At 51.0% G+C, this 24,002-nt stretch overlaps 1 protein-coding gene across 1 annotated transcript in view; it reads left to right on the forward strand.

Annotated features, from left to right (window-relative positions):
* The window catches only part of DNAH3 (dynein axonemal heavy chain 3), a 180,034-nt gene that overhangs the window by 55,529 nt on the left and 100,503 nt on the right, over nucleotides 1–24,002 (forward strand). The window contains exons 14-17 of the mRNA XM_075565993.1: nucleotides 18,284–18,468; nucleotides 18,835–18,958; nucleotides 20,547–20,700; nucleotides 23,189–23,333. Coding sequence (XP_075422108.1) covers nucleotides 18,284–18,468; nucleotides 18,835–18,958; nucleotides 20,547–20,700; nucleotides 23,189–23,333 — 608 coding nt within the window. The remainder of the gene's footprint in view (nucleotides 1–18,283; nucleotides 18,469–18,834; nucleotides 18,959–20,546; nucleotides 20,701–23,188; nucleotides 23,334–24,002) is intronic.

Below are 24,002 nucleotides of genomic sequence, written 5' to 3' on the forward strand. Positions count from 1 at the left end.
CGCGCCCTCCAGTTTGCGCACCACTGGTCTACTATATATTTTGGAAAGCTCTTTGCCTGTTCGCTTTGCATTTGGACACCTCTTAAGATATCATAACCAAATTGTTCATGACGGTTCCTGAGATCAAGGAGCAGGTTTTTTCCTATGCTTGGATACAATTCACAAATTACATCACATATGGCATCAGCAATGACATAATTCCAGCACACAACACTACTACCACTTAATCTTGGTCACCCTGAAAATCCAACATGCAACATTAGCAAAAATACAGGAGCAGGCGAAGTTCTTCAAGAGAGCGAGGTCTGTGTTTGGGACGAGAGTACAATGTCCCGCACACACGCAGCGTTAGAGGCTCTCTGTGTTTGGGACGAGAGTACAATGACCCGCACACACGCAGCGTTAGAGGCTCTCGGTGTTTGGGACGAGAGTACAATGTCCCGCACACACGCAGCGTTAGAGGCTCTCGGTGTTTGGGACGAGTACAATGTCCTGCACACACGCAGCGTTAGAGGCTCTCAGTGTTTGGGACGAGAGTACAATGTCCCGCACACACGCAGCGTTAGAGGCTCTCTGTGTTTGGGACGAGAGTACAATGTCCCGCACACACGCAGCGTTAGAGGGTCTCGGTGTTTGGGACGAGAGTACAATGTCACACACACACGCTGCGTTAGAGGCTCTCGGTGTTTGGGACGAGAGTACAATGTCCCGTACACACGCAGCGTTAGAGGCTCTCGGTGTTTGGGACGAGAGTACAATGTCCCGCACACACGCAGCGTTAGAGGATATCTGTGTTTTGGACGAGAGTACAATGTCCCGCACACGCAGCGTTAGAGGCTCTATGTGTTTGGGACGAGAGTACAATGTCCCGCACACACGCAGCGTTAGAGGCTCTCGGTGTTTGGGACGAGAGTACAATGTCCCGCACACACACAGCGTTAGAGGCTCTCGGTGTTTGGGGCGAGAGTACAATGTCCCGCACACACGCAGCGTTAGAGGCTCTCGGTGTTTGGGGCGAGAAAACAATGTCCCGCACACACGCAGCGTTAGAGGCTCTCGGTGTTTGAGACGAGAGTACAATGTCCCGCACACACGCAGCGTTAGAGGCTCTCGGTGTTTGGGACGAGAGTACAATGTCCCGCACACACGCAGCGTTAGAGGCTCTCGGTGTTTGAGACGAGAGTACAATGTCCCGCACACACGCAGCGTTAGAGGCTCTCGGTGTTTGAGACGAGAGTACAATGTCCCGCACACACACAGCGTTAGAGGCTCTCTGTGTTTGGAACGAGAGTACAATGTCCCGCACACACGCAGCGTTAGAGGCTCTCTGTGTTTGGGACGAGAGTACAATGTCCCGCACACACGCAGCGTTAGAGGCTCTCGGTGTTTGGGACGAGAGTACAATGTCCCGCACACACGCAGCGTTAGAGGCTCTCTGTGTTTGGGACGAGAGTACAATGTCCCGCACACACGCAGCGTTAGAGGCTCTCGGTGTTTGGGACGAGAGTACAATGTCCCGCACACACGCAGCGTTAGAGGCTCTCTGTGTTTGGGACGAGAGTTCAATGTCCCGCACACACGCAGCGTTAGAGGATATCTGTGTTTTGGACGAGAGTACAATGTCCCGCACATGCAGCGTTAGAGGCTCTATGTGTTTGGGACGAGAGTACAATGTCCCGCACACACGCAGCGTTAGAGGCTCTCGGTGTTTGGGACGAGAGTACAATGTCCCGCACACACACAGCGTTAGAGGCTCTCGGTGTTTGGGGCGAGAGTACAATGTCCCGCACACACGCAGCGTTAGAGGCTCTCGGTGTTTGGGGCGAGAAAACAATGTCCCGCACACACGCAGCGTTAGAGGCTCTCGGTGTTTGAGACGAGAGTACAATGTCCCGCACACACGCAGCGTTAGAGGCTCTCGGTGTTTGGGACGAGAGTACAATGTCCCGCACACACGCAGCGTTAGAGGCTCTCGGTGTTTGAGACGAGAGTACAATGTCCCGCACACACGCAGCGTTAGAGGCTCTCGGTGTTTGAGACGAGAGTACAATGTCCCGCACACACACAGCGTTAGAGGCTCTCTGTGTTTGGGACGAGAGTACAATGTCCCGCACACACGCAGCGTTAGAGGCTCTCGGTGTTTGGGACGAGAGTACAATGTCCCGCACACACGCAGCGTTAGAGGCTCTCGGTGTTTGGGACGAGAGTACAATGTCCCGCACACACGCAGCGTTAGAGGCTCTCGGTGTTTGGGACGAGAGTACAATGTCCCGCACACACGCAGCATTAGAGGCTCTCGGTGTTTGGGACGAGAGTACAATGTCCCGCACACACGCAGCGTTAGAGGCTCTCTGTGTGTGGGACGAGTACAATGTGCCGCACACACGCAGCGTTAGAGGCTCTCGGTGTTTGGGACGAGAGTACAATGTCCCGCGCACACGCAGCGTTAGAGGCTCTCGGTGTTTGGGACGAGAGTACAATGTCCCGCACACACGCAGCATTAGAGGCTCTCTGTGTTTGGGACGAGAGTACAATGTCCCGCACACACGCAGCGTTAGAGGCTCTCGGTGTTTGGGACGAGAGTACAATGTCCCGCACACACGCAGCGTTAGAGGGTCTCTCTGTTTGGGACGAGAGTACAATGTCCCGCACACACGCAGCGTTAGAGGCTCTCGGTGTTTGGGACGAGAGTACAATGTCCCGCACACACGCAGCATTAGAGGCTCCCTGTGTTTGGGACGAGAGTACAATGTCCCGCACACACGCAGCGTTAGAGGCTCTCTGTGTTTGGGACGAGAGTACAATGTCCCGCACACACGCAGCGTTAGAGGGTCTCTGTGTTTGGGACGAGAGTACAATGTCCCGCACACACGCAGCGTTAGAGGCTCTCTGTGTTTGGGACGAGAGTACAATGTCCCGCACACATGCAGCGTTAGAGGCTCTCAGTGTTTGGGACGAGAGTACAATGTCCCGCACACACGCAGCGTTAGAGGCTCTCTGTGTTTGGGACGAGAGTACAATGTCCCGCACACACGCAGCGTTAGAGGCTCTCTGTGTTTGGGACGAGAGTACAATGTCCCGCACACACGCAGCGTTAGAGGGTCTCGGTGTTTGGGACGAGAGTGCAATGTCCCGCACACATGCAGCGTTAGAGGCTCTCGGTGTTTGGGACGAGAGTACAATGTCCCGCACACACGCAGCGTTAGAGGCTCTCAGTGTTTGGGACGAGAGTACAATGTCCCGCACACACGCAGCGTTAGAGGCTCTCGGTGTTTGGGACGAGAGTACAATGTCCCGCACACACGCAGCGTTAGAGGCTCTCGGTGTTTGGGACGAGTACAATGTCCCGCACACGCAGCGTTAGAGGCTCTCGGTGTTTGGGACAAGAGTACAATGTCCCGCACACACTCAGCGTTAGAGGCTCTCGGTGTTTGGGACGAGAGTGCAATGTCCCGCACACACGCAGCATTAGAGGCTCTCGGTGTATGGGACGAGAGTACAATGTCCCGCACACATGCAGCGTTAGAGGCTCTCTGTGTTTGGGACGAGAGTACAATGTCCCGCACACACGCAGCATTAGAGGCTCTCGGTGTTTGGGACGAGAGTACAATGTCCCGCACACACGCAGCGTTAGAGGCTCTCGGTGTTTGGGGCGAGAGTACAATGTCCCGCACACACGCAGCGTTAGAGGCTCTCTGTGTTTGGGACGAGAGTACAATGTCCCGCACATACGCAGCGTTAGAGGCTCTCTGTGTTTGGGACGAGAGTACAATGTCCCGCACACACGCAGCGTTAGAGGCTCTCTGTGTTTGGGACGAGAGTACAATGTCCCGCACACACACAGCGTTAGAGGCTCTCTGTGTTTGGGACGAGAGTACAATGTCCCGCACACACACAGCGTTAGAGGCTCTCTGTGTTTGGGACGAGAGTACAATGTCCCGCACACACACAGCGTTAGAGGCTCTCGGTGTTTGGGGCGAGAGTACAATGTCCCGCACACACGCAGCGTTAGAGGCTCTCGGTGTTTGGGGCGAGAAAACAATGTCCCGCACACACGCAGCGTTAGAGGCTCTCGGTGTTTGAGACGAGAGTACAATGTCCCGCACACACGCAGCGTTAGAGGCTCTCGGTGTTTGGGACGAGAGTACAATGTCCCGCACACACGCAGCGTTAGAGGCTCTCGGTGTTTGAGACGAGAGTACAATGTCCCGCACACACGCAGCGTTAGAGGCTCTCGGTGTTTGAGACGAGAGTACAATGTCCCGCACACACACAGCGTTAGAGGCTCTCTGTGTTTGGGACGAGAGTACAATGTCCCGCACACACGCAGCGTTAGAGGCTCTCGGTGTTTGGGACGAGAGTACAATGTCCCGCACACACGCAGCGTTAGAGGCTCTCGGTGTTTGGGACGAGAGTACAATGTCCGGCACACACGCAGCGTTAGAGGCTCTCGGTGTTTGGGACGAGAGTACAATGTCCCGCACACACGCAGCATTAGAGGCTCTCGGTGTTTGGGACGAGAGTACAATGTCCCGCACACACGCAGCGTTAGAGGCTCTCTGTGTGTGGGACGAGTACAATGTGCCGCACACACGCAGCGTTAGAGGCTCTCGGTGTTTGGGACGAGAGTACAATGTCCCGCGCACACGCAGCGTTAGAGGCTCTCGGTGTTTGGGACGAGAGTACAATGTCCCGCACACACGCAGCGTTAGAGGCTCTCTGTGTTTGGGACGAGAGTACAATGTCCCGCACACACGCAGCGTTAGAGGCTCTCTGTGTTTGGGACGAGAGTACAATGTCCCGCACACACGCAGCGTTAGAGGGTCTCTGTGTTTGGGACGAGAGTACAATGTCCCGCACACACGCAGCGTTAGAGGCTCTCGGTGTTTGGGACGAGAGTACAATGTCCCGCACACACGCAGCATTAGAGGCTCTCTGTGTTTGGGACGAGAGTACAATGTCCCGCACACACGCAGCGTTAGAGGCTCTCGGTGTTTGGGACGAGAGTACAATGTCCCGCACACACGCAGCGTTAGAGGGTCTCTGTGTTTGGGACGAGAGTACAATGTCCCGCACACACGCAGCGTTAGAGGCTCTCGGTGTTTGGGACGAGAGTACAATGTCCCGCACACACGCAGCATTAGAGGCTCCCTGTGTTTGGGACGAGAGTACAATGTCCCGCACACACGCAGCGTTAGAGGCTCTCTGTGTTTGGGACGAGAGTACAATGTCCCGCACACACGCAGCGTTAGAGGGTCTCTGTGTTTGGGACGAGAGTACAATGTCCCGCACACACGCAGCGTTAGAGGCTCTCTGTGTTTGGGACGAGAGTACAATGTCCCGCACACACGCAGCATTAGAGGCTCCCTGTGTTTGGGACGAGAGTACAATGTCCCGCACACATGCAGCGTTAGAGGCTCTCTGTGTTTGGGACGAGAGTACAATGTCCCGCACACACGCAGCGTTAGAGGCTCTCTGTGTTTGGGACGAGAGTACAATGTCCCGCACACACGCAGCGTTAGAGGGTCTCGGTGTTTGGGACGAGAGTGCAATGTCCCGCACACACGCAGCGTTAGAGGCTCTCGGTGTTTGGGACGAGAGTACAATGTCCCGCACACACGCAGCGTTAGAGGCTCTCGGTGTTTGGGACGAGTACAATGTCCCGCACACGCAGCGTTAGAGGCTCTCGGTGTTTGGGACGAGAGTGCAATGTCCCGCACACACGCAGCATTAGAGGCTCTCGGTGTATGGGACGAGAGTACAATGTCCCGCACACATGCAGCGTTAGAGGCTCTCTGTGTTTGGGACGAGAGTACAATGTCCCGCACACACGCAGCATTAGAGGCTCTCGGTGTTTGGGACGAGAGTACAATGTCCCGCACACACGCAGCGTTAGAGGCTCTCGGTGTTTGGGGTGAGAGTACAATGTCCCGCACACACACGCAGCGTTAGAGGCTCTCTGTGTTTGGGACGAGAGTACAATGTCCCGCACATACGCAGCGTTAGAGGCTCTCTGTGTTTGGGACGAGAGTACAATGTCCCGCACACACGCAGCGTTAGAGGCTCTCTGTGTTTGGGACGAGAGTACAATGTCCCGCACACACGCAGCGTTAGAGGCTCTCTGTGTTTGGGACGAGAGTACAATGTCCCGCACACACACAGCGTTAGAGGCTCTCTGTGTTTGGGACGAGAGTACAATGTCCCGCACACGCACAGCGTTAGAGGCTCTCTGTGTTTGGGACGAGAGTACAATGTCCCGCACACACGCAGTGTTAGAGGCTCTCGGTGTTTGGGACGAATACAATGTCCCGCACACACGCAGCGTTACAGGCTCTCTGTGTTTGGGACAAGAGTACAATGTCCCGCACAAGCACAGCGTTAGAGGCTCTCTGTGTTTGGGACGAGAGTACAATGTCCCGCACACACGCAGCGTTAGAGGCTCTCGGTGTTTGGGACGAGTACAATGTCCCGCACACACGCAGCGTTACAGGCTCTCTGTGTTTGGGACAAGAGTACAATGTCCCGCACACGCACAGCGTTAGAGGCTCTCTGTGTTTGGGACGAGAGTACAAAGTCCCGCACACATGCAGCGTTAGAGGCTCTCTGTGTTTGGGACGAGAGTGCAATGTCCCGCACACACGCAGCGTTAGAGGCTCTCGGTGTTTCGGACGAGAGTACAATGTCCCGCACACACGCAGCGTTAGAGGCTCTCTGTGTTTGGGACAAGAGTACAATGTCCCGCACACACGCAGCGTTAGAGGCTCTCTGTGTTTGGGACGAGAGTACAATGTCCCGCACACACGCAGCGTTAGAGGCTCTCTGTGTTTGGGATGAGTACAATGTCCCGCACACACGCAGCGTTAGAGGCTCTCGGTGTTTGGGACGAGTACAATGTCCCGCACACACGCAGCGTTACAGGCTCTCGGTGTTTGGGACGAGTACAATGTCCCGCACACGCACAGCGTTAGAGGCTCTCTGTGTTTGGGACGAGAGTACAATGTCCCGCACACATGCAGCGTTAGAGGCTCTCAGTGTTTGGGACGAGAGTACAATGTCCCGCACACACGCAGCGTTAGAGGCTCTCGGTGTTTGGGACGAGTGTACAATGTCCCGCACACACGCAGCGTTAGAGGCTCTCTGTGTTTGGGACGAGAGTACAATGTCCCGCACACACGCAGCGTTAGAGGCTCTCTGTGTTTGGGACAAGAGTACAATGTCCCGCACACACGCAGCGTTAGAGGCTCTCTGTGTGTGGGACGAGAGTACAATGACCCGCACACACGCAGCGTTAGAGGCTCTCTGTGTTTGGGACAAGAGTACAATGTCCCGCACACACGCAGCGTTAGAGGCTCTCTGTGTTTGGGACGAGAGTACAATGTCCCGCACACGCGCAGTGTTAGAGGCTCTCTGTGTGTGGGACGAGAGTACAATGACCCGCACACACGCAGCGTTAGAGGCTCTCTGTGTTTGGGACAAGAGTACAATGTCCCGCACACACGCAGCGTTAGAGGCTCTCTGTGTTTGGGACGAGAGTACAATGTCCCGCACACACGCAGCGTTAGAGGCTCTCGGTGTTTTGGACGAGAGTACAATGTCCCGCACACACACAGCGTTAGAGGCTCTCTGTGTTTGGGACGAGCGTACAATGTCCCGCACACACGCAGCGTTAGAGGCACTCAGTGTTTGGGACGAGAGTACAATGTCCCGCACACACGCAGCGTTAGAGGCTCTCGGTGTTTGGGACGAGAGTACAATGTCCCGCACACACGCAGCGTTAGAGGCTCTCTGTGTTTGGGACGAGAGTACAATGTCCCGCACACACGCAGCGTTAGAGGATCTCGGTGTTTGGGACGAGAGTACAATGTCCCCCACACACGCAGCGTTAGAGGCTCTCTGTGTTTGGGATGAGAGTACAATGTCCCGCACACACGCAGCATTAGAGGCTCTCGGTGTTTGGGACGAGAGTACAATGTCCCGCACACACGCAGCGTTAGAGGCTCTCGGTGTTTGGGACGAGTACAATGTCCCGCACACACACAGCGTTAGAGGCTCTCTGTGTTTGGGACGAGAGTACAATGTCCCGCACACACGCAGCGTTAGAGGCTCTCGGTGTTTGGGACGAGAGTACAATGTCCCGCACACACACAGCGTTAGAGGCTCTCTGTGTTTGGGACGAGAGTACAATGTCCCGCACACACGCAGCGTTAGAGGATCTCGGTGTTTGGGACGAGAGTACAATGTCCCGCACACACACAGCGTTAGAGGCTCTTTGTGTTTGGGACGAGAGTACAATGTCCCGCACACGCACAGCGTTAGAGGCTCTCTGTGTTTGGGACGAGAGTACAATGTCCCGCACACGCACAGCATTAGAGGCTCTCTGTGTTTGGGACGAGAGTACAATGTCCCGCACACACGCAGCGTTAGAGGCTCTCGGTGTTTGGGACGAGTACAATGTCCCGCACACACGCAGCGTTACAGGCTCTCTGTGTTTGGGACAAGAGTACAATGTCCCGCACACGCACAGCGTTAGAGGCTCTCTGTGTTTGGGACGAGAGTACAATGTCCCGCACACATGCAGCGTTAGAGGCTCTCTGTGTTTGGGACGAGAGTGCAATGTCCCGCACACACGCAGCGTTAGAGGCTCTCTGTGTTTGGGACAAGAGTACAATGTCGCGCACACACGCAGCGTTAGAGGCTCTCTGTGTTTGGGACGAGAGTACAATGTCCCGCACACACGCAGCGTTAGAGGCTCTCTGTGTTTGGGATGAGTACAATGTCCCGCACACACGCAGTGTTATAGGCTCTCTGTGTTTGGGACGAGAGTACAATGTCCCGCACACACGCAGCGTTAGAGGCTCTCGGTGTTTGGGACGAGTACAATGTCCCGCACACACGCAGCGTTAGAGGCTCTCTGTGTTTGGGACAAGAGTACAATGTCCCGCACACGAGCAGCGTTAGAGGCTCTCAGTGTTTGGGACGAGAGTACAATGTCCCGCACACACGCAGCGTTAGAGGCTCTCGGTGTTTGGGACGAGAGTACAATGTCCCGCACACACGCAGCGTTAGAGGCTCTCGGTGTTTGGGACGAGCGTACAATGTCCCGCACACACGCAGCGTTAGAGGCTCTCGTGTTTGGGACGAGCGTACAATGTCACACACACACGCAGCGTTAGAGGCTCTCTGTGTTTGGGACAAGAGTACAATGTCACACACACACGCAGCGTTAGAGGCTCTCGGTGTTTGGGACGAGAGTACAATGTCCCGCACACGCGCAGCGTTAGAGGCTCTGTGTGTGGGACGAGAGTACAATGTCCCGCACACACGCAGCGTTAGAGGCTCTCTGTGTTTGGGACGAGAGTACAATGTCCCGCACACACGCAGCGTTAGAGGCTCTCTGTGTTTGGGACGAGAGTACAATGTCCCGCACACACGCAGCGTTAGAGGCTCTCGGTGTTTGGGACGAGAGTACAATGTCCCGCACACACGCAGCGTTAGAGGCTCTCTGTGTTTGGGACGAGAGTACAATGTCCCGCACACACGCAGCGTTAGAGGCTCTCTATGTTTGGGACGAGAGTACAATGTCCCGCACACACGCAGCGTTAGAGGCTCTCTGTGTTTGGGACGAGAGTACAATGTCCCGCACACACGCAGCGTTAGAGGCTCTCTGTGTTTGGGACGAGAGTACAATGTCCCGCACACACGCAGCGTTAGAGGCTCTCTGTGTTTGGGACGAGAGTACAATGTCCCGCACACATGCAGCGTTAGAGGCTCTCGGTGTTTGGGACGAGAGTACAATGTCCCGCACACACGCAGCTTTAGAGGCTCTCTGTGTTTGGGATGAGAGTACAATGTCCCGCACACACGCAGCGTTAGAGGCTCTCTGTGTTTGGGACGAGAGTACAATGTCCCGCACACACACAGCGTTAGAGGCTCACGGTGTTTGGGACGAGTACAATCTCCCGCACACACGCAGCGTTAGAGGCTCTCTGTGTTTGGGACGAGAGTACAATGTCCCGCACACACGCAGCGTTAGAGGCTCTCGGTGTTTGGGACAAGAGTACAATGTCCCGCACACGCGCAGCGTTAGAGGCTCTCTGTGTGTGGGACGAGAGTACAATGTCCCGCACACACGCAGCGTTAGAGGCTCTCTGTGTTTGGGACGAGAGTACAATGTCCCGCACACACGCAGCGTTAGAGGCTCTCTGTGTTTGGGACGAGCGTACAATGTCCCGCACACACGCAGCGTTAGAGGCTCTCAGTGTTTGGGACGAGAGTACAATGTCCCGCACACACGCAGCGTTAGAGGATCTCAGTGTTTGGGACGAGAGTACAATGTCCCGCACACACACAGCGTTAGAGGCTCTCTGTGTTTGGGACGAGAGTACAATGTCCCGCACACACGCAGCGTTAGAGGCTCTCTGTGTTTGGGACGAGCGTACAATGTCCCGCGCACACACAGCGTTAGAGGCTCTCTGTGTTTGGGACGAGTACAATGTCCCACACACACGCAGCGTTAGAGGCTCTCTGTGTTTGGGACGAGAGTACAATGTCCCGCACACACGCAGCGTTAGAGGCTCTCTGTGTTTGGGACGAGAGTACAATGTCCCGCACACACGCAGCGTTAGAGGCTCTCTGTGTTTGGGACGAGAGTACAATGTCCCGCACACACGCAGCGTTAGAGGCTCTCTGTGTTTGGGACGAGAGTACAATGTCCCGCACACACGCAGCGTTAGAGGCTCTCTGTGTTTGGGACGAGCGTACAATGTCCCGCACACACGCAGCGTTAGAGGCTCTCTGTGTTTGGGACGAGAGTACAATGTCCCGCACACACGCAGCGTTAGAGGCTCTCTGTGTTTGGGACGAGAGTACAATGTCCCGCACACACGCAGCGTTAGAGGCTCTCAGTGTTTGGGACGAGAGGAAAATGTCCCGCACACACGCAGCGTTAGAGGCTCTCTGTGTTTGGGACGATAGTACAATGTCCCGCACACACGCAGCGTTAGAGGCTCTCTGTGTTTGGGACGATAGTACAATGTCCCGCACACACGCAGCGTTAGAGGCTCTCTGTGTTTGGGACGAGAGTACAATGTCCCGCACACACGCAGCGTTAGAGGCTCTCTGTGTTTGGGACGAGAGTACAATGTCCCGCACACACGCAGCGTTAGAGGATCTCGGTGTTTGGGACGAGAGTACAATGTCCCGCACACACGCAGCATTAGAGGCTCTCGGTGTTTGGGACGAGAGTACAATGTCCCGCACACACGCAGCGTTAGAGGCTCTCGGTGTTTGGGACGAGTACAATGTCCCGCACACACGCAGCGTTAGAGGATCTCGGTGTTTGGGACGAGAGTACAATGTCCCGCACACACGCAGCGTTAGAGGCTCTCGGTGTTTGGGACGAGAGTACAATGTCCCGCACACACGCAGCGTTAGAGGCTCTCTGTGTTTGGGACGAGAGTACAATGTCCCGCACACACGCAGCGTTAGAGGCTCTCTGTGTTTGGGACGAGAGTACAATGTCCCGCACACACGCAGCGTTAGAGGATCTCGGTGTTTGGGACGAGAGTACAATGTCCCGCACACACGCAGCATTAGAGGCTCTCGGTGTTTGGGACGAGAGTACAATGTCCCGCACACACGCAGCGTTAGAGGCTCTCGGTGTTTGGGACGAGTACAATGTCCCGCACACACACAGCGTTAGAGGCTCTCTGTGTTTGGGACGAGAGTACAATGTCCCGCACACATGCAGCGTTAGAGGCTCTCGGTGTTTGGGACGAGAGTACAATGTCCCGCACACACACAGCGTTAGAGGCTCTCTGTGTTTGGGACGAGAGTACAATGTCCCGCACACACGCAGCGTTAGAGGATCTCGGTGTTTGGGACGAGAGTACAATGTCCCGCACACACGCAGCATTAGAGGCTCTCTGTGTTTGGGACGAGAGTACAATGTCACACACACACGCAGCGTTAGAGGCTCTCGGTGTTTGGGACGAGAGTACAATGTCCCGCACACACGCAGCATTAGATGCTCCCTGTGTTTGGGACGAGAGTACAATGTCCCGCACACACGCAGCGTTAGAGGCTCTCAGTGTTTGGGACGAGAGTACAATGTCCCGCACACACGCAGCGTTAGAGGCTCTCTGTGTTTGGGACGAGAGTACAATGTCCCGCACACACGCAGCATTAGAGGCTCCCTGTGTTTGGGACGAGAGTACAATGTCCCGCACACACGCAGCGTTAGAGGCTCTCAGTGTTTGGGACGAGAGTACAATGTCCCGCACACACGCAGCGTTAGAGGCTCTCGGTGTTTGGGACGAGAGTACAATGTCCCGCACACACGCAGCGTTAGAGGCTCTCGGTGTTTGGGACGAGTACAATGTCCCGCACACGCAGCGTTAGAGGCTCTCGGTGTTTGGGACAAGAGTACAATGTCCCGCACACACTCAGCGTTAGAGGCTCTCGGTGTTTGGGACGAGAGTACAATGTCCCGCGCACACACAGCGTTAGAGGCTCTCTGTGTTTGGGACGAGAGTACAAAGTCCCACACACACGCAGCGTTAGAGGCTCTCAGTGTTTGGGACGAGAGTACAATGTCCGCACACACGCAACGTTAGAGGCTCTCTGTGTTTGGGACGAGAGTGCAATGTCCCGCACACACGCAGCATTAGAGGCTCTCGGTGTTTGGGACGAGAGTACAATGTCCCGCACACATGCAGTGTTAGAGGCTCTCTGTGTTTGGGACGAGAGTACAATGTCCCGCACACACGCAGCATTAGAGGCTCTCGGTGTTTGGGACGAGAGTACAATGTCCCGCACACACGCAGCGTTAGAGGCTCTCGGTGTTTGGGGCGAGAGTACAATGTCCCGCACACACGCAGCGTTAGAGGCTCTCTGTGTTTGGGACGAGAGTACAATGTCCCGCACACACGCAGCGTTAGAGGCTCTCTGTGTTTGGGACGAGAGTACAATGTCCCGCACACACGCAGCATTAGAGGCTCTCTGTGTTTGGGACGAGAGTACAATGTCCCGCACACACACAGCGTTAGAGGCTCTCTGTGTTTGGAACGAGAGTACAATGTCCCGCACACGCACAGCGTTAGAGGCTCTCTGTGTTTGGGACGAGAGTACAATGTCCCGCACACACGCAGCGTTAGAGGCTCTCAGTGTTTGGGACAAGAGTACAATGTCCCGCACACACGCAGTGTTAGAGGCTCTCGGTGTTTGGGACGAGTACAATGTCCCGCACACACGCAGCGTTACAGGCTCTCTGTGTTTGGGACAAGAGTACAATGTCCCGCACACGCACAGCGTTAGAGGCTCTCTGTGTTTGGGACGAGAGTACAATGTCCCGCACACACGCAGCGTTAGAGGCTCTCGGTGTTTGGGACGAGTACAATGTCCCGCACACACGCAGCGTTACAGGCTCTCTGTGTTTGGGACAAGAGTACAATGTCCCGCACACGCACAGCGTTAGAGGCTCTCTGTGTTTGGGACGAGAGTACAATGTCCCGCACACATGCAGCGTTAGAGGCTCTCGGTGTTTGGGACGAGTACAATGTCCCGCACACACGCAGCGTTACAGGCTCTCTGTGTTTGGGACAAGAGTACAATGTCCCGCACACGCACAGCGTTAGAGGCTCTCTGTGTTTGGGACGAGAGTACAATGTCCCGCACACATGCAGCGTTAGAGGCTCTCTGTGTTTGGGACTAGAGTGCAATGTCCCGCACACACGCAGCGTTAGAGGCTCTCTGTGTTTGGGACAAGAGTACAATGTCCTGCACACACACAGCGTTAGAGGCTCTCTGTGTTTGGGACGAGAGTACAATGTCCCGCACACACGCAGCGTTAGAGGCTCTCGGTGTTTGGGACGAGAGTACAATGTCCCGCACACACGCAGTGTTAGAGGCTCTCCGTGTTTGGGACGAGAGTACAATGTCCCGCACACACGCAGCGTTAGAGGCTCTCGGTGTTTGGGACGAGAGTACAATGTCCCGCACACACGCAGCGTTAGAGGCTCTCGGTGTTTGGGACGAGTACAATGTCCCGCACACACGCAGCGTTAGAGGCTCTCTGTGTTTGGGACGAGAGTACAATGTCCCGCACACACGCAGCGTTACAGGCTCTCTGTGTTTGGGACGAGAGTGCAATGTCCCGCACACACGCAGCGTTAGAGGCTCTCTGTGTGTGGGACGAGAGTACAATGTCCGCACACACGCAGCGTTAGAGGCTCTCGGTGTTTGGGACGAGAGTACAATGTCCCACACACACGCAGCGTTAGAGGCTCTCGGTGTTTGGGACGAGAGTACAATGTCCCGCACACACGCAGCGTTAGAGGCTCTCCGTGTTTGGGACGAGAGTACAATGTCCCGCACACACGCAGCGTTAGAGGCTCTCGGTGTTTGGGACGAGAGTACAATGTCCCGCACACACGCAGCGTTAGAGGCTCTCGGTGTTTGGGACGAGTACAATGTCCCGCACACACGCAGCGTTAGAGGCTCTCGGTGTTTGGGACGAGAGTACAATGTCCCGCACACACGCAGCGTTACAGGCTCTCTATGTTTGGGACGAGAGTGCAATGTCCCGCACACACGCAGCGTTAGAGGCTCTCTGTGTTTGGGACGAGAGTACAATGTCCCGCACACACGCAGCATTAGAGGCTCTCTGTGTTTGGGACAAGAGTACAATGTCCCGCACACACGCAGCGTTAGAGGCTCTCTGTGTTTGGGACGAGAGTACAATGTCCCGCACACACGCAGCGTTAGAGGCTCTCTGTGTTTGGGATGAGTACAATGTCCCGCACACACGCAGCGTTAGAGGCTCTCGGTGTTTGGGACGAGAGTACAATGTCCCGCACACACGCAGCGTTAGAGGCTCTCGGTGTTTGGGACGAGAGTACAATGTCCCGCACACACGCAGCGTTAGAGGCTCTCTGTGTTTGGGACGAGAGTACAATGTCCCGCACACACGCAGCGTTAGAGGCTCTCGGTGTTTGGGACGAGCGTACAATGTCCCGCACACGCAGCGTTAGAGGCTCTCGGTGTTTGGGACGAGTACAATGTCCCGCACACACGCAGCGTTAGAGGCTCTCGGTGTTTGGGACGAGTACAATGTCCCGCACACACGCAGCGTTAGAGGCTCTCTGTGTTTGGGATGAGTACAATGTCCCGCACACACGCAGTGTTAGAGGCTCTCTGTGTTTGGGACGAGAGTACAATGTCCCGCACACACGCAGCGTTAGAGGCTCTCGGTGTTTGGGACGAGTACAATGTCCCGCACACACGCAGCGTTAGAGGCTCTCTGTGTTTGGGACGAGAGTACAATGTCCCGCACACACGCAGCGTTAGAGGCTCTCAGTGTTTGGGACGAGAGTACAATGTCCCGCACACGAGCAGCGTTAGAGGCTCTCAGTGTTTGGGACGAGAGTACAATGTCCCTCACACACGCAGCGTTAGAGGCTCTCGGTGTTTGGGACGAGCGTACAATGTCCCGCACACACGCAGCGTTAGAGGCTCTCTGTGTTTGGGACGAGAGTACAATGTCCCGCACACACGCAGCGTTAGAGGCTCTCTGTGTTTGGGACGAGAGTACAATGTCCCGCACACACGCAGCGTTAGAGGCTCTCTGTGTTTGGGACGAGTACAATGTCCCGCACACACGCAGTGTTAGAGGCTTTCTGTGTTTGGGACGAGAGTACAATGTCCCGCACACACGCAGCGTTAGAGGCTCTCGGTGTTTGGGACGAGTACAATGTCCCGCACACACGCAGCGTTAGAGGCTCTCGGTGTTTGGGACGAGAGTACAATGTCCCGCACACACGCAGCGTTAGAGGCTCTCGGTGTTTGGGACGAGCGTACAATGTCCCGCACACACGCAGCGTTAGAGGCTCTCTGTGTTTGGGACGAGAGTACAATGTCCCGCACACACGCAGCGTTAGAGGCTCTCTGTGTTTGGGACGAGAGTACAATGTCCCGCACACACGCAGCGTTAGAGGCTCTCTGTGTTTGGGATGAGTACAATGTCCCGCACACACGCAGTGTTAGAGGCTCTCGGTGTTTGGGACGAGAGTACAATGTCCCGCACACACGCAGCGTTAGAGGCTCTCGGTGTTTGGGACGAGTACAATGTCCCGCACACACGCAGCGTTAGAGGCTCTCTGTGTTTGGGACGAGAGTACAATGTCCCGCACACACGCAGCGTTAGAGGCTCTCAGTGTTTGGGACGAGAGTACAATGTCCCGCACACGAGCAGCGTTAGAGGCTCTCGGTGTTTGGGACGAGAGTACAATGTCCCGCACACACGCAGCGTTAGAGGCTCTCGGTGTTTGGGACGAGCGTACAATGTCCCGCACACACGCAGCGTTAGAGGCTCTCGGTGTTTGGGACGGGAGTACAATGTCCCGCACACACACGCAGCATTAGAGGCTCTCTGTGTTTGGGACGAGAGTACAATGTCCCCCACACACGCAGCGTTAGAGGCTCTCTGTGTTTGGGATGAGAGTACAATGTCCCGCACACACGCAGCGTTAGAGGCCCTCTGTGTTTGGGACGAGCGTACAATGTCCCGCACACACGCAGCGTTAGAGGCACTCAGTGTTTGGGACGAGAGTACAATGTCCCGCACACACGCAGCGTTAGAGGCTCTCGGTGTTTGGGACGAGAGTACAATGTCCCGCACACACGCAGCGTTAGAGGCTCTCTGTGTTTGGGACGAGAGTACAATGTCCCGCACACACGCAGCGTTAGAGGCTCTCTGTGTTTGGGACGAGAGTACAATGTCCCGCACACACGCAGCGTTAGAGGATCTCGGTATTTGGGACGAGAGTACAATGTCCCGCACACACGCAGCATTAGAGGCTCTCGGTGTTTGGGACGAGAGTACAATGTCCCGCACACACGCAGCGTTAGAGGATCTCGGTGTTTGGGACGAGAGTACAATGTCCCGCACACACGCAGCATTAGAGGCTCTCTGTGTTTGGGACGAGAGTACAATGTCACACACACACGCAGCGTTAGAGGCTCTCTGTGTTTGGGACGAGAGTACAATGTCCCGCGCACACGCAGCATTAGAGGCTCTCTGTGTTTGGGACGAGAGTACAATGTCCCGCACACACGCAGCATTAGAAGCTCTCGGTGTTTGGGACGAGAGTACAATGTCCCGCACACACGAAGCATTAGAGGCTCTCTGTGTTTGGGACGAGAGTACAATGTCCCGCGCACACACAGCGTTAGAGGCTCTCTGTGTTTGGGATGAGAGTACAATGTCCCGCACACACGCAGCGTTAGAGGCTCTCTGTGTTTGGGACGAGAGTACAATGTCCCGCACACACGCAGCGTTAGAGGCTCTCTGTGTTTGGGACGAGAGTACAATGTCCCGCACACACACAGCGTTAGAGGCTCTCTGTGTTTGGGACGATAGTACAATGTCCCGCGCACACACAGCGTTAGAGGCTCTCTGTGTTTGGGACGAGAGTACAATGTCCCGCACACACGCAGCGTTAGAGGCTCTCAGTGTTTGGGACGAGAGTACAATGTCCCGCACACACGCAGCGTTAGAGGCTCTCTGTGTTTGGGACGAGAGTACAATGTCCCGCACACACGCAGCGTTAGAGGCTCTCAGTGTTTGGGACGAGAGCACAATGTCCCGCACACACGCAGCGTTAGAGGCTCTCAGTGTTTGGGACGAGAGTACAATGTCCCGCACACACGCAGCGTTAGAGGCTCTCGGTGTTTGGGACGAGAGTACAATGTCCCGCACACACGCAGCGTTAGAGGCTCTCGGTGTTTGGGACGAGAGTACAATGTCCCGCACACATGCAGCGTTAGAGGCTCTCTGTGTTTGGGACGAGAGTACAATGTCCCGCACACACGCAGCGTTAGAGGCTCTCTGTGTTTGGGACGAGAGTACAATGACCCGCACACACGCAGCGTTAGAGGCTCTCTGTGTTTGGGACGAGAGTACAATGTCCCGCACACACGCAGCGTTAGAGGCTCTCGCTCGAACACTTCAGGACCTCAAAGGCAATGAAACTATTACGGATGGAGTGAGTTGTTTTAACAAAGGGATTTGGCATAAAGAAACAAAAAAATTAAATTATCCTTTTATAAATCTCAGTATTCTTTGGTTTCTTAGAACTCCCCGAGCAACACCGTGTACTTTAGCTAGTAAATATATGTAATGCATAAAAAGCCTCTCGCATTCCCCGAATGACATTTTGGATCTGTAAGGCAATTTCCTCTTATACTCTCTCCTGATTCTAATTGTGTTTTTTTTTTTTTTTTACAGCATTTGTTTGAAATACAGCAGCATTGCGGATAAGGTAAATGAGGTGCCTGCTACCACTACGGACCTCGTTGGCCTAACAAATTTCCTGAGAACAGCAAGGGATGTCACTGTTTATAAACTAAAGGACGAGCTTTCAGAAGCAGCGAGTAGGATGTCATTCCTGCTGGATTATGCCATCCTTCAATGTAAGTGACACCTCCGTGGAAAATCCAGCATGCATAAATGGTGTCATTATGTGTCATCAACTATTTTATTCAACGAGCCCATCATCTAAACTTATGTTGCTTGTATCTTCTTTCATATATTGCAAGGAATTATCGTTTTTTAATTATTATTATTGTTGTTCATTTTATTATGGTCTGCAATATCACTTTTCCATTTCGTAAAACAATACAAGTCATACATAATCCATGAATAATAAAATCAGGAACAAAACAATAATACATATGTATAATGTTTGACAAGAACCCGAGCCTAGATTTCAACCGTTGCATTTTCCTTTGTCGCTGGGTACCGTATGTATATATATTTTTGATATTCTTTCTTTGTAGATGATGATCTGAAGCTGAATAGTACCGTTTTCCACTGGCCGGAACAGATCGAGACCGTCTTTGAGGTCAACACAGACCGATTAATGAATCTCAGAGATCAGGCTGAGGACGAGCTGAGGAAAAGGTGTGCTCATTTCATTATGATATGCTGTTCTGGTAGCTAACGTGGGATTGTTTTACCTTCTTGCTGTTTTAGGGGGTAATTCTATATTGTCCGAAGCAGCCGTTGGGGCAGTTTTCAGCTGGAAACCCCATAGACTTTAACAGGGATATTCGGATGAGAACGACCGCTTTGCACACTATAGAGTTGCCCACTCAGTGTTTATATTGTCAAAAAAAGTTTTTGTCTTTTCGACATTGTGGTATATAAATAATAATTTGAATAGCACCTAACTACTGTAAATCATGTAGGGTTATTCTCACCATCTATGAAGCAGGTGCTACTAACAATGCGGTCCACGTCTCATCTTCCTCTCCGAATTCTTGAGCTACTTTTTATCTCCAGTTTTCTGCTTCTGTGACTTTTATATAACATCCATCACTTTCTCTTTATTCCTGTTTCCTTCAGAATGTCTCTCTGTTAGGCACCTCTTACATTGGAATAGGGGGATGCCTGCAGGAGTGAGAGCGGAACTGTATCATTTAGTGTCAGATGGATCTTGATGTATAATATTTCATAATAGCTTTGCAGGGTTCTCTTAAATCCTTCTGCCAGTTTTTACACCATGGAGGAGGCACCTCCAGATATGACAGTGAATCCCAAGAGAAGTTTATTTGGTAGATCAGATGCTGCTTTTCTGTGGTGTAAAACTAAAAAGCACAAAAATACTTTTATGTTATAAATAATATTGCAATAAATCATTATTTAATGCAAGTGTATATTTTATTTTAATTATGCACATGCCTACTATCCATGATGCATTCATTTTCCATCCTTAGCCTGACTCCGAGTTACACATTTGTCAGCCTGGTGTTTATTTGATAGTGTTTTGGGATATTAATCACCATAATGGCACAGCAATCCATGGCTTGATGGTACCTTGAGATCCAACAGTGTAAACAAAGATGGGTTGCTATAGCATCCCAGTCTAAGGGAGCATTAAAAGCAGGGAAAGTACAGTAGAGCAACATTGTTAAAAAAATATTCAGACTAGCAATAATATGCTACATGAAGCTCTCTGCCTCTTCAGTGATCTGCCCTCCTCCCCCTCAGGCCAGATACTGAGAGATAACAGAAAGACATGAGGCATTCTAAATGTTACTATTATCCCTGAGTGCTACTGTAGATACAACCACTTGGATTCATTAATGTACTAATTGGGTACATGGCATTGATGAGTGGGCTGTTATTTAACTGATAAAAATGTTTCTGCTATCAAAATAAAATCAATTTAGTTACTGCAGGGGTTCTCAAATTCAGTCATCAAGACCCCCCCAAAACAGGTCAGGTTTTGCAGGTATCCCGGGCTTCAGCACAGGTGACAGAGTCACTGATTGAGCGACCTGTGCTGAAGCATGGATATCCTGAAAACCTGACTTGTTGGTTAGGGTCTTGAGGACTGGAGTTCAGAACTCTTTGACTTACAGTATGGTACACGAGGGGAGGAAACACTGGAAAACAAATATGAAACAAAGTGAAGTACTGTGAGGTATTATGCCTCGAACAAGTGAGATGTAGTGATATAATAATGCAGTACTCCCTTTCATTGCAGGCGTTCGGAATTCGAGAACATTCTTCAGTACTACACTAAAGAAATCGAAGCATTTAAAAAACGGGAGGTTATGACCATGGAAGAGATGAAGAACAATGTTGACAAACTTAATGAGCTGGATGGGAGTTTAACTGCGGCTGTGGCCGAATTTGAGGTTTGTGAACAGTATTTAGTAGAATAATGTGGAGAGAAATGCAGAAGTACAAGTCAATTGTAGCATACATAATAGATGAATCATTTTGGTAAAGGGGCCATTTGTAAACTGCTCTTAGATATTGATTACTTAGAGTTTGAAAAACGTGGGGTTAAAAGGGGACTGTTAAATTATTTCTAATCTCATATACATTAAAGAGGTCATCCAAGCGGATATATATATATTTGTTTTAATATGTAGCCTTTGATTACTTTTTATTGAAAATGAATGGTCTCAGCTGCTGATCGACTCTGTCTACCGTGATCAATCAGAAAAGATCCTGCTTCTCAGGGTTCACTAAATGGCTGCCTTTCAGTTTCAATAAATTCTTCAGTCAGTGTAACTCAGCAGCTACAATATATCCTTGTATTACTAAGGTAATATTATCTATTGTTACAGTTTGCAGCTCAAACTGCTGGGAATATTGGCAACAAATGATCACAAACAGGAAAGTGTTGCAAAGATCTTGCACTGCTGGGGAGGTGGGCTAAAACCTGCTATAGAAATCAAAGGATGCTCAGCATATTAAAACTAATTAAAATGGCATTAAGAATTGAATATTTTATTTAAATGCAGTAAGTAGTATCTAATACTACAGAACTTATTTATTTTACAAAACACACATGTATGATATTGCTTGGATTGCCTCTCTAGTGTCTACATATAATATTGAGAGTTGTTCAATAGTAATTCTCGCATTTCACCAAATAAAATGTTCTCGTCTGAAAATTATTAATTGGAGATTGTAAAAATAGATTTGATGCAGGTTGTGATACCCACAGGACCAACACAGTTACTACAACTTTGAATTACATATTTGTAGAATATATTGTTTATTTCATTTTGTTTGCTTATTTATCAGTGGAATTTAATTTATATTAGGAATGGTAAAGCAGCAAGATCAAAGTTGTATCAACAATTTAGGCAGAATAAACAAGACTTGAGAATGAAAAACGTATGTGTGTTAGGTAGCACTCCGGAGGATAGGGATACTTGGGAGAAATATTATACTGATGTTGTGGTGCACGAGAACAGGGAGGAACCTCAAAACCCCCCAAAAACGTTACAAATATATACAAAAGGTTCTCAGCACAATCTCAAAACAAAAATCAGACAACTGTCAATTGAAATGTAAAGAATATATTGAGAATTCGCGCAATACACAAATGCCCACAATAGGGCCATGGAGAGTACACCGCACAAAACAGAACTAAACAGTGTCAAAAATATGGAGGGAGAGGGGGAGGAGGAGAAACAAAAAGAGGAATGGAGAACACACAAGGAAAAAACAAAAGACTACGTAAAAGAAACGTAAAAGATGAGGTAATATAAACAAGGGGGGCAACGTTTCGGGGCCTAAATCGCCCCTTCTTCATGCCCGTTCCCACAGAACTTTTGAGTCTATGGTACGTTCCTTATGTACCTCCGTCTAAAAACTTCTCATCTAAATCTAGGATAAATGTTGGGATATGTTAAGTACATAAACTTGTAATAAACATTCTTTAACAAAGAGATAACTGCAAGGGATATCTGGAGACTCAAAATCAAAGAAATGTAGCACCTAGAGATACAATGTAAACCATAGAATGTAAGCCATAGAATGGCTACAATAGCAAGTGAAAATAACATTACGAATCCTTTGTGGTTTGTGGTGTCAAATGCTGTCTGGTGGTCATCGGCAGTCATTCTTTATTCTACAGGACTTTTGTGTGTGGCCGTTTTGTCCAGCATTGGTGTTAGACCATTACCATTTGCTCTATAGGGTATTTTCCTGCAGTACAGATGTTGGTTACATTAGGGTTGATTTTGATATTCCAGAGACACATTCTTTAGCCATAGAGGGTTACATTCAGCATCACAGGATCCACTATATGGTTTACATTGTATAAATACTGTAAGTACAGATATAGGATAAAGTATCTGTCGTCTACATTTAGAATAGGTTGAGCTTGATGGACATATGTCTTTTTTTACCCTCACCTACAATGTAACTGTGTAACTATGTAACTATCCCATGGGTTCTCATTTCCAGTGCTCAAGACCCCTTCCCCCCACCCCCCAACAGGTCAGGTTTTCAGGATATCCTTGTTTCAGCACAGATTGAGCCACCTATACCGAAGAAGGGACGGATTGAGCCACCTGTGCTAAAGCAGGGATGTCCAGAAAACCTGACCTGTTGGTGGATCTTGAGGACAGGCGTGGAGAACCCCTGCGCTAACCTGTTCGGATAGAGTAAATCAGTCGCAGTGAAAGCATGTGGCTGCTTTTCTTGTATTTCCGTCATGTATAAATACAGTTTTGAGAGTGGGGCCATGCCCCTCTATACTAATATATGGCAAGCTACATTTCAAACCAAGTAGCTGTATCCAGGGATAACAGCGCCTATATTGTTTTAGAACAGCATCAAGCTGGTCTTCATAATAAGCTGATTGTTTGCCATTCTGTAAAGGCTATCAATAAAGAAGAGGAGTTACTTGAATGGGAGAAAAGTCAATTTCCTTCTCTGCAAGCTACAATGACAAATAAGCTTCCTTTTGATCAACTCTGGGTAACTGCTTATAATTTCCATGATAAATCCGAGGACTGGATGAATGGTGAGTATAATCGTGTATAATGCCCACAGCACTTTGATGTATTATATCCAGTGTACAGTAGGTGGGTTAAGCAGCTTCCTAGATCACAGACTTAATGGGGTGCAAGATATTTTTAGTACCTCTCCCTAGTGATAGAAATATTAATATCCTTTGTCAGTCTTAACATTAGTCACACATTGTGGTTTTATGAGTTAATACTAGTTTCAAATTATGATTAATTAAGGGTAATTAAGAAGAGTCGTCAGTCCCTAATTAGAAGACAATGACCCAATAAGTTTTGACTTAACAGGTGTTTTGTAATTGACAGCTTTTTTTGTATTTAAAACATTCTAAACCTCGTTGAAAAACTCTTTGGGATCTATTTTGTAAAGTATGATAGACATTATTGATCATCAATGGCTATCAATACTAGCTACCAAACTTTCATAAAATACTCCTTTATCAATTCACGTTATTTATCTACTACTTGAAAGTAGTTAATGGAGTAAAATCCAATAAATAAGTAACTTGATAATGTTTACCTCCTAGTATTATGGCAGTCCTGCAATATAAGTCTTGCTTTTTTCCTACATTCTCTCCCAGATATTCATTTTTCCCCGCTCTGTGGAGTCACCTGAAATGTTGTCTTGCATGTACTCTGCTCTCTGACCCGCTGAACATCACGCGCTC

The sequence above is a fragment of the Ascaphus truei genome, chromosome 11, assembly GCF_040206685.1.
Source record: "Ascaphus truei isolate aAscTru1 chromosome 11, aAscTru1.hap1, whole genome shotgun sequence".
Classification (NCBI taxonomy): Eukaryota; Metazoa; Chordata; class Amphibia; order Anura; family Ascaphidae; genus Ascaphus; species Ascaphus truei.